General features: G+C 42.9%; 1 protein-coding gene across 1 annotated transcript in view; it reads left to right on the top strand.

The window, feature by feature from the left end:
* The window catches only part of ube2ql1 (ubiquitin conjugating enzyme E2 QL1), a 41,458-nt gene extending 32,737 nt beyond the window's left edge, over positions 1-8,721 (top strand). Inside the window, exon 2 of the mRNA XM_072575151.1 lies at positions 7,361-8,721. Coding sequence (XP_072431252.1) covers positions 7,361-7,492 — 132 coding nt within the window. The 3' untranslated portion in view covers positions 7,493-8,721. The remainder of the gene's footprint in view (positions 1-7,360) is intronic.
* Positions 8,722-13,766: the final 5,045 nt, after the last annotated feature.

The following is a 13,766-nucleotide window of genomic DNA, read 5'->3' as shown; positions in this document are numbered from 1 at the left end:
ATTTGATTCAACATATTCAAACACTGAACTACACTATTTACCTCCATTTACTCAGCCCTGACATTTTAAGTGCTCATTCAGATGCTTCTTAAAAATTGCAAAAATACCTGTTTCCACCATCCTCTCAGGCAGCTCATTCCATACATATATCAAACATCCTCTGAGAGAAAAATTATTTCCTCCGATCTCCTGTAAACTATGTGCTCCTCACCTTAAACTTATGCCCTCTGGTCTTAGATATGTCTGCCAATGGGAAGAGATTCTCACAATCTACTCTATGCCTTCATCATATTGTATACGTCAATCAGATTCCCCTTGAATCTCCTCTGCTATAAGGAAAACAAATCCAGTCTGTCCTCATAACTGATATTTTTTATCCCGGGCACCATCCTGGTGAATCTCCTCTGTAATTGCTCTCCAGTGTAATCACCTCCTTCCAATAGCGCAGCAACCAGAACTGCACCTCGTATGCCATCTGCGGTCTCATCAATGTTTTATAAAGTAGCAACAAGAATTCCTCGCTCCTATATTCTGTGCCCCTGTTAATGAAGATAAGCATCCCATGTGCCTTTTTCATCATCTTATCTACCTGTACTGAGACCTTCAGGGATCAGTGGATTTGTGCACCAAGATCCCTTTGTGTCTCTGGATACCTAGGGACCTCCAATTCATTGTGCATTTCCTTCCCTTATTAGACATCCCAAAGTGCATCACGTCACAATTATCAGGATTAAATTCCAACGTACCATAGCTCTGTCCATTTTACCAACTGATCAGTATCAGACTGTAGCCTGAGGCATCCTCCTCAGTATCAACAACACACTGAATTTTCATGTCATCTGAAAACTTCTTAATTAAGTCTTCTCCATTCACATCCAAGTCAGTGGTGTACATAACAACAGCAAGGACCCCAGCAATGATCTCAGAACACTGCTAGCCACAGGCTTCCAATTGCAAAAACAACCCTCCGTCATCACCTTTGCCTCCTATTTGTCAGCCAGTTTTGGATTCAGTTTGCCAATTTGCTTTAGATCCCATGGGCTTTTGTGGATCTTTCATATGGGACCCCATCAACGACCTTACTGAAGTCCACTTAAACAACATCAACTGCAGTACCCTCAATATATTTAGTCACTTTTTCAAAAAATTCAAATTAGTCAGCCAGGATCTCACTCTAACAAATCTGTCCTGCTTATGTGTAATTAATCTTTGCCTTTCCAATTATTAAAATGTATTAATACGTTAATTTGAAGTAGTTAGATTAAATCATTTTTAAACACTGAAAAATAAACAAAAGCAATTACAAAAGATTTGACATAAAACAAGGTAAAATAAAGATGACAATGCAGGAGCTTTGCTACCTCTACAGCATCTGAGAGCTAACAGCAGCATAATTTCCAGCAACAGCATCTGTAGCAAGGTAGAAGCCAAGTAATTTTGACCGAGAGTTTTGGTGCATGAGTTGGAAGTGCATTCCATTGACAGTAGAAGCACTGACAACAGTGGCTGCTGCAATGAATATTCCAAGGGTTTCACCAGGGATCTCAGTTGGACCTCTGGACATAGGTGAATAAGGATGGGATGACAGTAGTGGAAGGGTGTCACACATAACTTGGAGGGGTATCAAAGGCATGGGGTAACATTCAGCAGCCCTACTTTGTTTGTGTCCAATCGAGCCACATTGGCAATGAGAGACTCCTCTGATAGGCTGCTGGAAAACACAACAGGATTTGCTGAGCATCTTTTCGAATGTGCACAGATAATCTGTGCATTTTTAATACCCAAACCACCACTGAATTCCAGGGAGCTCAGTGATAATAAGCCTAATTGATCTATCACTATGAATAGGCAAGTTTCTTATACTGGCCCCTTCCCTTCTCTGTTATAATCATTTGAGGGAGTGTATTGCAGTCGCTAGCAGATTGACACATGTCCTCCCACAATTAAGTGGGGCCCAGCTACCATTTTTCCTGCTGCTAGAGGCTGGATTAAAGTTGCCCAAAAATGTATGTTTTGGGACCAGGGCAACAGTAATTTGTGCATCCTAATGTGCGCCTAGTTGCATAGGTGTGGCAAAACATTGTGGTGGTCATAAACAGTGGACAGAGAAGATACAACATGAGAATCCAAAATTATAAGTTTGAGTTGATGTTTTGATGCACAGTTGACTGAGAACATCAACAAACTGATGTCTGATGGCATTACAATTGGATCCAATTTACTGCATTTAATTGCTATCTAGTGACCCTTACTGTGAAGTTTACAGGTGTGGATGTTGTCTCAGGACAGAATCAGGCTCATTTAGGATACCTACTAATTACACTTCTCGAACTTCCTTTCATGGAGCCGAATATAATCATGTATTTAGTATGAGTCCTGTCATTGAGGATTTTATCAAGGTTTCTCCCCCACTATTGCTGTAACCTTGTCAAAAGTGTTAATGTGTAAAAGCAGCAGAACTAAAACAGCTCTGGAAATTCCTAGCAAAAGTCTTTGTGAAAGAAAGTTATTCTAATGTAGAGTATTTTAAAAAAATTAATAACTCATGGATCCCTAGCCTCATGTGAATAGGGTCAAATATCCCCTGCAGATAACTCAACATCCTGGTCTGGAACCATATCACCAATCCTTTACTATTGCTAAGTCAAAATCCTAATACTCCATAAGTAACAGCACAACGGGTATACCTACAGAACGTGGACTGCAGTGGTTCAAGAAGATGGCTGTCCACCAACTTCTCAAGGGGAGTTGGGGACGGGTAATAAACACCAACCTTGCCAGAGATGCTGACATCCCACAAGCAAATAAAAAAGTATCCTTCACCTATGGCATAACAGTCTGCAAAGTTAAACCTTCCTATTTAAGGGAAGTAGCCACTGAGATCCACTTGTCATCTTTCTGAGACCACCATAGAGCTGGACATCATGGAAACATAGTCAAGGCCTATTTGCCAGCATTTGGGTTTGAAGTGAGAGGGGAAGGATTTAAAAGGGACCTAAGGGGCAATTTTTTCACGAAGCGTGATGTATGTATGGAATGAACTGCGAGAGGAAGTGGTGGAGTTTGGTACAAGTTCAGTTCAATGGTATGCATCAAAATGCATCATCAGCAGTGTCCAATCTAAATATTGAGAATAATTTCTGCATCTTTTATACTAAGTGACCTTTATTTGAAGGGGTCATTTTTTTTTTTTCTCAGCAGGCTAAGAATAGAAATCTTTTGCTTAGTGGGAATGTATGTCAGAAGCCCAAATATACTACCGATGATTGAGAACTCAAAAAGCAAGCGGTGGATGTCTGCAGTATTCAGTGTGATTTCAGGAAGCAGGGTTCTGTGATGGGAATGGCAAGTTGGAAGATTATCGCTTTAGTGCTATGATTCAACAATATTTTGTTTATCTTTAACTGGTGTCAGTGTATCATGATAGACCCACCGCATTACTCTGTTGCCTTTTGAGCATTTGCCGTGTACTTGCATCCATTGATGTTTAACTTAATTGAACAGTGATACTTAATTGGAATTTCACACTAAATTTATTTGACTCAAGTTTAACTTATTGCTGCAAAAATATTTTTTTTCAAGTTTTCCACAGTACACTCATCAGGACAATTTGCAAGAATACCAATTCGAGGGGAAACCAACTTCTCAGTGAACTTGTACTTGAAAAAGCACTTGCGTTAAATTTCTCTGTTATTTTAACATGAGTATTAACTTGTTTATTTTAAATATTATGACTTGATTAAAATATTGGACAGAGGAATCAAAGATACTGCAGAGAGCTTTTACCTCCAAATTACTCAGGAAAGCTGTCTGGGTAGTTAATGTGATAAAATGCGATCTAACCTTTGGGCCACACTGGAGGCATTGATACACACATGGCATCTTAAAATACCAGCACTGGTTGGAATGACAGTTTAGTTGCACCATTCCTGATGCTGGCAGTGTTCAGTGCATTAGCAATTGCCAGGACAGTGATCTTATCCACCTTCCTAAACTTGTTAAAGACCTCACTGAACAGGTATAGTAGAATTTTCAGGGAGTTACATAGGTTGCTGGCACTCTGTTGCCAACCAGACGTAAAGCGACTGGTACAGACTGTGGGGCCATTCCTAACTGTACCGTAACCTAAATCCATGTTTGGATCCTTTGGGACAATGGATACCATTCAACAGAAGGCTACTGACCTGAGTGCAGGAATCCGAGACAGTGGCAGCTCACCTGTTATGCCGACCATCAGCCTTCTGGTGATGTAATTGTGGTGCCTGGACCACTTGGACGGCACTCTTCTGCAATGTTCTTGGTCATTGTTCTCCTAAGCACTCCACTTCATGGAGGTACAAGGGTGGTGAGACCTTTTTAGGAAATGGAACCCCGCTAGTTACTGGCTGCCACTCAGAAAATAAATTGTATATTCCTACTGTGTTTGCTTTTTGCCAGCTGGTTCCCTATCTGTGTCAGTACACTACCCTCAATCCCATGCTTTTTAATTATACTTGCTAATCTCTTATCGGGGACTTTATCAAAAGCCTTCTGATAGTCCAAACAAACAACATCCATTGGTATCCTGTTATCAACTGGATCAGTTGTATCCTCAAAAACTCCCGTAGATCTGTTAAGCATGAGTTCTCTTTTGTAAATCCATGCTGACTCCTTCTGATCCTGTCACTGTTTTCCAAGTGCTCTGCTATTAAATCTTTTATAACAAATTCTAGCATTTTACCTATCACTGATATCGGGCGAAGCACTCTATAATTTTCTGTTTTCTCTCTACATTCATTTTTAAATAGTGAGGTTATATTGACTAGCTCTCCAAGCCAGAGAAGCTGCTCCAGAGTCTATACAATCTTGAAAGGTGACCAATGTATCCATTATTTCTAGGGCCACTTCCTCAAGTAGATCATCAGGCCTGGAAATTTGTCAGCCTTTAATCTCATCAGTTTACTCCATTTTTGATAATAATGATTTCCTTCAGTGCCTCCCTCTCACTAGGCCTGGGTTCCCCAACATTTTTGGGACACCATTTGTTTCCTCCTTTTTGAAGATATCACCAAAATATGTATTTAATTGGTCTACCTTCTCTTCGCTCCCTACTAAACTTCTTTCTGATTGTAAAGGTGCCTACATTTGTCTCCACCAATCCTTTTCACATGCCAATATAAGCTTTTACAAATTTTTTTTTATGTTCCCCACAAGCTTACTTTCAGTGGTGAGGTATCAAAAGTGAAAATGGTGACACCTAAACTGCTGGAGTGGAGAGGCTGTTGACTTTCCTCTGAAGGTGCTGAGCACTCCTTCAGATGGCTGAGGCTGCTTTAGTAAGGATCACAACCTCAGGCCAGACTGACATGGTCTGGTATCTTGGCCTCCACTGCTGGTCCTGGTGGAAGAGGACCGTCCCATCCCTGCATCATCCTGTTCGGCAGGACTTCCAGGTCCCTACCCAAACAACAATGTGCTAATTTTCCCTGTCTGCCATGCCTGGGGCAAATATCAGGAACTGTGCAGAGCTACTTTGGTAACTGACAGTGATTGAACAGATGCACCACATTCTTTTTAAAATGGCATGGGTACAGGGGATGCTACTGAATTCAGGCTATGTGCTGAGTGACAAATTCTGGAAATGGCACTTGGTAAAATGAGGCCTACATCAGACGTAATGAACACCTTCGGGGCAGGGTAGATAATGAATGAGCTGAGTTTGGTAAAACGCAGTGAGAAAACTCCCGAGGCTTCAGGGTGAAAAACTCTGCAAAGAGAAAACTCAATGTAATTCAAATGTAGCCAAAAATGTTGAAAATACAGCCCTTAAGCCAAGATTATTATTGTTACTTAAAGAAAATAGAATAATTGGGAAAGTGCACAGTTGTCGAACTATTAATTAATGAAACAGCCATTGCAACTTCAACCCAATATAGTGTGCAATAATATCTGTAATGACTGCCCCGTCAACAATTGCAAACAGTGGATATAACATGTAAGTACTTACATTTTTAAATTTTAATGTCAGTATTTAATTACAATACAGAGTGTTAATCTCGTTTATATAAGTTTAAAATGATATTGTCGTGGAGCTGTCCAGTAGCACACTTCTGTTCAAATGCACATGGCATTAGTACTTTGAACTTTCATATTTTCTGATCTTTTAACCACAGTCCCACCCACTTTCGTCTATCTATTCCCACCGAGTATTTATATGACTGCCTTATTTTCTCACTTTACATTTTGCAATGACATTAATGCATACATTTCATTATCTTTTAGCTCTCTGTAAATGTCAGGAACCAAGTATTCACCTACTCATATGGAAATAAACTGTTAAGATCCATTTTTGATAACTGGAACTAAAACACACTTCTTGCAACTGCACTATCTTGCTCTGTAGCTATGCACATGACTCAAACCACTGCAAAACAACTCAGGAGAGTGAGTCAGAACAGAAAGTCCTCATTCATAGCGGAGATAATTGCTGCAATAATCTGCTGGGAAAAATAACCTTGGCATCTTTCCTCAAGTCTCATTTTCCTCCTCATCTACAGCCAGGTTCTCTCAGTGTATCAGGAAACAAACACCCAGCCAGTTATCTTTCCAGATGGTTCTGGTGCATCCTCTTCACATTGGATGCACTTGACTGGCAACGTGGATCAAGCCTCGTCTCCATTAGCATCTGAAAAATATCATGCACGGTTATGCTGAACCATTTTCGTGTGCCTTCTCTCTAAGTGAACAATGGTGTGAATGTTGATATAATTCATTTCATACAAGAGGCAGCTGATGCAGATAATTGATTTATTTCAGTTTTACAAATATGAGCAGTGGTTTTGCAATAAATCATTTTAAAACAGATTCATAGATTCATGGCAAGATTTCCATCTGGAGTGTAAACTTACAAAGCAAATCCAATCAATTTTTATTCTGCAGATTCCTTACAATCCAATATTGCTATCCCATCATTACTAACCTCCTTCCCCCTCCAAACTGTTCCGCCTATTATTCCAACTATTCCAAACTGATCAGTCTACCAGTAGTGCTCTAAAACCCATCTGCCGGCTTTGCTCCATGGGTAAGCATTTGGTGAGCTTGTTTTCAGCATTGGCAATAACTTGTCAGTCAAATTTAAATAATATTTGGAGCAGTAAATCGGGCTTTTTGCTGCTAAAACCAAAATTGCTGTTCCCACTGCTGCATATCCTTTAATGTTGTTGATAAGCTTAAAGGATTACCATTGTTACAAGTTTTCTTTACAAGCACCTTCTCAAGACAATGGTGCTTCTCTGAGCATACGAGCATTGGTTGCTTCCTGTCATTGTAGTGAACAGAAGTAATGACCCATTTTATTTTCTGTTTTCTTTATCTGATATAGGGACGGATTTGCAGAAAAGTAGGGAAAACAAAGAAAGCTTTCACTCGTAAAGAAGCTGAAGCAACATTCAAAAGTTTGGTGAAGACACATGAGAAATATGGCTGGGTTACTCCACCTGTATCTGATGGTTGAGCCATAGCGCTCCCTCCATTTTCAACCACAAAAACACTTTCACCTTCTCCGTGCTGTGTATGATCCATTCCTTCTATTTCAGCTTCAGTTAGACATGGCGATACTAAGGAGACATTTATGTTATTTATGGAGAGAGATGTTTACAGATAAATGCCTAAAGGGATTTTTATTTGGGGGGGGGGGGGGGAGATCTGTTTGATCGCTGAGATCGGGTTCAACTGAATTTGGTTGTGCTTCATTGTGTTTGCATCATTTCCCTATCCTACTACAGTTTATTATGCTTCTCTCCATCTTAATGAACAACTGGCATCAAATGTTCCAATCGTTGCCATTCCACTAATTTAAATTTAAATGAAGCAGTTAATATTTAATACCCAGGTGGCAAGCATAAGTTGACATTTTGCTGTGCTGTTTTCACAGGTCAATGGTCAATGCAACTTGAAAATTGTAATTTCTGTGGAGCTGTGCTCTATCGTGGCTAAAATTAAAATTCTACATGTCATGTAGCTGGTTATTGATCATGGAAAATGAACTGTTCTAACTTCAATTCCAGTGAAGCAAAAATAGGAGGGTTAATGTGTTTCAGCAGCATTATTGATTGGCATTACTGTACATTATTTATGAAAACAGCCTTTGGCAGTGGGAACCACCTCTGTACTTCAAATCAACATCTCACAGGGTTAATGTGCCTATGTGGTAAATAATGTCAGGGTTAATAATAGAATTGTAAATCAAATGTGTGTGGAACTAAGGAAAGCAACATGCTCATGATAGATTGTAGAGGAATAGTTTTAAGACAATGCAGTGATACAGTTCAAAATCCTGCAATAAATACGTCTTAAATGACTCAGATGTTTTAATTCCTACTGTATCTGCATGTTTAAGGAATCAGTGGTTGCTAGTTTGCTGAAAGAATGTTGCTGTCATTTGTTCTGTGTCAAGAGCTATTACATTTTGTCAAGTGGTAATGACATTTGTGTTTTTTTGTTTAATTTATTTGTGATTTGCCAAATGCCTATCCTTCTGAGCATGTGACAGACATTCTGACCGAAGGGAAAAACCTCAAGGAAACAAGTTGGTTAAAAGTGTCTGAATGAGATCAATTGCACTTACGTTGTATAGTTCTTTAATGACCAAGTAATTGGGGAGGCATGTAAAAGGCAAAGAAAGTCACAAGAATGGAAGAAAATATCATATCCGACAGAAAATAAATGCTCTTTTTAACCTGCTCTTCATTGTAGTTAATTATTAGACCTAGAACCTGTTATTCTTCTATGCATTTTGAATTATAAAAATTATAGAGCAGATTATTATGGTGAATCACTACACATTATTTTCATGCGGAGCATCAAGCCAAAAAAATGCATCATGCAATTATAGGATGAACACATTACAGATGAACACCATTCAAAAGAGCAACTCTGCAAGTCTCACTCTACCTTCCTTTCCCCACAACCAGCAATTTCATTCTCTTCAGGTGCTTATTTAATTCCCCTTTTAAAGAAAAATTGTATCCTTTGAGTAGAGTTTGCAGTTTGTTCCAGATCCTAATAATTTCTTGCCAAAAAGACCTTTGCCTCATGTTATCATTGCCTCTTTTCTCAGTTGCCTTAAATTGGTGTCCTCGGGTTCTCAGTCTTCTCACCAATAGAAAAGCTTCCACTCTAACAACTTCAACAAGCTGTTCAGAGTTTTGAACACCTATTTTAGATCTCCTTGAAAGCTTCTCAGGGCACTAACTCAAAACCTTCAAATAATATGAAAGGTGAAAGCATTTTAAACCAAGAGGGTGACAGAATCCCAATTCTGTGGTTCTATCATACAGAATGAGGACTAAAGTATCTACATTAGTTTTTAGAATAGATTACTTACAGTGTGGAAACAGGCCCTTCGGCCCAACAAGTCCACACCGCCCCACCGAAGCGCAACCCATCCATACCCCTACATTCTCTAAGTGTTTTGATCTGCCTCGTCCCCATAACCCACACATTGTTTCTATTCAGAATCCCTACAATGTGGAAACAATCCGCCCAACATGTCCACACCGACCCTCCGAAGAGTAACCCACCCAAACCTATTCCCCTACCCTATATTTACTCCTGACTAATGCACCTAACACTATGGGCAATTGAGCATGGCCAATTCACCTGACCTGCACATCTTTGGCATGTGGGAGGAAATCAGAGCACCGGGGGAAACCCACGCAGACACAGGGAGAATGTGCAAACTCTACACAGACAGTCGCCCTGAGGTGAGAATTGAACCCAGATCCCTGGTGCTGTGAGGCAGCAGTGCTAAACACTGAGCCACTGTGCTGCCCAAAATTTAAATAATCTTCCAATAGCTTCTTGAATACCTCAATTGAATCTGCTTCTACCACACTTACAAACCAGATGAACTTGCTGAATGGAATTTTTTTTCAACTTCCATTTGCTTATTTTATACTTTAAAACTGTCCCTCATTCTTGATCTTTTTACAGATAGGAACAATTTCTCCATATCCACTTTGTCCTGAACATTCGTGACTTTGAAGACTTCTATTAAGTATCTCCTCTGCTTACTCTCCAAAGAAAACAGTCCCAATTTCTCCAATCTGTCCTCATAACTGAAGCAACCCATCATTGGGACCATTCTCATAAACTTCTGCACGCTCTCCATACATTCATATCCTTCCTAAAGTGTGGCACCCAGAACTGTACAAAATTCTCCAGCTGAGGTCTAACAGTGTCTTATATAAGGTAAGTATGACTTCTGTACTCTTGAACTCTTGGTCCCTATTAATGAAGATTAGAATATTGCATATTTTATTGACTATTCTCCCTACCTGACTTGTCATCTTTAATGACTTACTCACACGTATACCCCGATATTTCTACTCAGACTTACCTTTCATAATATCATCCTTCATTATGTACCATCTCTTCAGGTTCTTTGTGCCAAAGATTCACATTTCATTTCCAGCTTCGGGCTACTGTCCATGTGGAATTTGCACTTTCTCCCCGTGTCTGTGTGGGTTTCCTCCGGGTGCTCCGGTTTCCTCCCACAGTCCAAAGATGTGCAGGTTAGGTGAACTGGCCATGCTAAATTGACCGTAGTGTTCAGGCATGTGTAGGTTACGTGCATTAGTCAGGGGTAAATGTAGAGTAATAGGATAGGGGAATGGATCTGGGTCGGATACTCTTTGGAGGGTCGTGTTGGGCCAAATGGTTTGTTTCTGCATGTAGGGATTCAATGATTCTCCTCATTGAACTTCATCTGCTACCTATCTACCCTCTGGGAATGCTGCCTGAACTGCTGTGCTCTTCCAGCACCACTAATCCAGAGTCTGGTTTCCAGCATCTGCAGTCATTGTTATTACCAAGTTGATTTTAACCCTACTGTGAATCCTCTTGCAAGGATGCCTGCCTTGAAGACGTTTTCCTCCTCTCTCTACAAGAATCTCAGGGAGTCCCTGTCCCACTGCAACTCCCAGGTCATTTCCTCTGCCCTGAAGCTCTTCAACCATGTCGTGAAACAAACTCACTACCGCAACCACATTTGCTTCCTCAGTGCCTGCCTCCGTAACCAACTCATCCCACACGGACTCCAGACCACCTTTAAACCAGCAGAGTTCGGACCCAAACAGGACAAACAGTACAGACTACAGATTCAAAAACACCAGCAACGATTCTCCTTCAAGATCCTCTGCTCCACGCTTGCAGCAATGCACCAGCACCTAACCTCTCTCCAGTCAGTCCTGCCTCAGCTGAGGGCCACACTCTCTCAGAATTGCAAAGGACCCACTCTGTACTACATCCTCAGGAGAATTCATACTCTCAACAAACAGTATTTCAACTCCCATCTCAAACATCAAAAACTGTAAGTACAATAAACTTTTATCTATCCACCTCTATAACCAGCACTCCTCAAACATTCCAGTAGATTCCCCCGGCCTCTGGAACTGCTCGGACGCCATTAGCCATGCGGCTGGTGCAGCTGCCGCCCCCACACTGACTGATGATGTCACTTCTGCCCCCATCATGGCCGCTCCCACAGCCACTTCCACCCCTCACAATTCCTCATGCACCACACGTGACATCACTTCCACCCCTCACATCATCGCTGATCTCACATGCTCAGTGACTTCCACCCCCCCCCACTGCCATGTTTGACACCACTTCTACCCCCACCAACGCCACTCACTTGCATTCTGCTGACATGCCCCCCGACAGATCTCACTGTCACCATCCCCATGCCCCAGAATCCTGAGGGAACACTACACCTGCTCATGACTCCACCCCCATTCCCCTCACCACCACACCTACGCCCAGCTCCACACCCACACCAGATCCCAGCTCCCAGCCCTGCCGAGTTTTCACCATCCCTCCGGACCTCCCCCTCACTGAGGACGAATCCTCAGCAAAGGTCTCACCTTCATCCTCCTCCGTCCACGCATCAATGAATTTAATACACGCCGTGACGTCGAACACTTCTTCCGCTGCCTCCAGGCTTACTTTTACAATCAGGACTCCTGTCTGCCTTCCAAGGACCCCTTCGCCCACCTCCAAAACACTCCAACCTGGACACCCCATGCTGGCCTATTACCTGCCCTCGACCTCTTCATTTCCAACTGCCACAGGGACATTAACTGCCTCAACCTGTCTACCCTCCTCCCCCACTCCAACCTCTCACCCTCACAACACGCAGCCCTCCAATCCCTCTGCTCCAATCCCGACCTCACCATCAAGCCAGCAGATAAAGGGGGCGCAGTGGTAGTCTGGCGCACTGACCTCTACACCGCTGAAGCCAAACGCCAACTCGAGGACACCTCTTCCTACTGCCCCCTCGACCATGACCCCACCCCCCCCATCACCAAACCATCATCTCCCAGACCATACAGAACCTCATCACCTCAGGAGATCTCCCACCCACAGCTTCCAACCTCATAGTCCGGAAACCCTGCACTGCCAGGTTCTACCTCCTTCCCAAGATCCACAAGCCTGACCACCCTGGCCGACCCATTGTCTCAGCATGCTCCTGCCCCACTGAACTCATCTCTACCTACCTCGACACTGTCCTATCCCCCCTAGTCCAGGAACTCCCCACATACGTTCGAGACACCACCCCCGCCCTCCACCTCCTCCAAGACTTCCCCAACGCCTCATCTTCACCATGGATATCCAATCCCTCTACACCTCCATCCGCCATGACCAGGGCCTCCAAGCCCTCCATTTCTTCCTCTTCCGACATCCCCAACAGTATCCTTCCACCAACATTCTCATTTATTTGGCCGAACTGGTCCTCACCCTTAACAATTTCTCCTTCGAATCCTCCCACTTCCTCCAGACCAAAGGGGTAGCCATGGGCACCCGTATGGGCCCCAGCTATGCCTGTCTCTTTGTTGGCTATGTAGAACAGTTGATCTTCCGTAATTACACCGGCACCACTCCCCACCTCTTTCTCCGCTACATTGATGACTGCATTGGCGCCACCTCATGCTCCCGCGAGGAGGTTGAGCAATTCATCAACTTCACTAACACATTCCACCCTGACCTTAAATTTACCTGGACCATCTCTGACACCTCCCTCCCCTTCCTGGACCTCTCCATCTCCATTAATGATGACCGACTTGACACCGACATTTTTTACAAACCCACCGACTCCCACAGCTACCTGGATTACACCTCTTCCCACCTTACCTCTTGCAAAAATGCCATCCCATATTCCCAATTCCTCCACCTCCGCCGTATCTGCTCCCAGGAGGACCAGTTCCACCACAGAACACACCAGATGGTTTCCTTCTTTAGAGACTGCAATTTCCCTTCCCACGTGGTTAAAGACGCCTGCCAACGCATCTCGTCCACATTCTGCACCTCCACCCTCAGACCCCACCCCTCCAACCGTAACAAGGACAGAACCCTCCTGGTGCTCACCTTCCAACCTACCAACTTTCGCATAAACCAAATCATTCGATGACATTTCCGCCACCTCCAAACAGATCCCATCACCAGGGATAAATTTCCCTCCCCACCCCTTTCGGCCTTCCGCAAAGACCGTTCCCTCCGTGACTACCTGGTCAGGTCCACGCCCCCCAACAACCCACCCTCCCATCCTGGCACCTTCCCCTGCCACCGAAGGAATTGCATAACCTGCGCCCACACCTCCTCCCAAGGCCCTAAAGGAGCCTTCCACATCCATCAAAGTTTTACCTGCACATCCACCAATATCATTTATTGTATCCATTGCTTCCGATGCAGTCTCCTTTACATTGGGGAGACTGGACGCCTCCTAGCAG

The sequence above is a fragment of the Chiloscyllium punctatum genome, chromosome 8, assembly GCF_047496795.1.
Source record: "Chiloscyllium punctatum isolate Juve2018m chromosome 8, sChiPun1.3, whole genome shotgun sequence".
NCBI classification, from domain to species: Eukaryota; Metazoa; Chordata; class Chondrichthyes; order Orectolobiformes; family Hemiscylliidae; genus Chiloscyllium; species Chiloscyllium punctatum.
The sequence above is the reverse complement of the archived record's forward strand: the minus strand, read 5'-3'. Positions and strand labels throughout refer to the sequence as shown.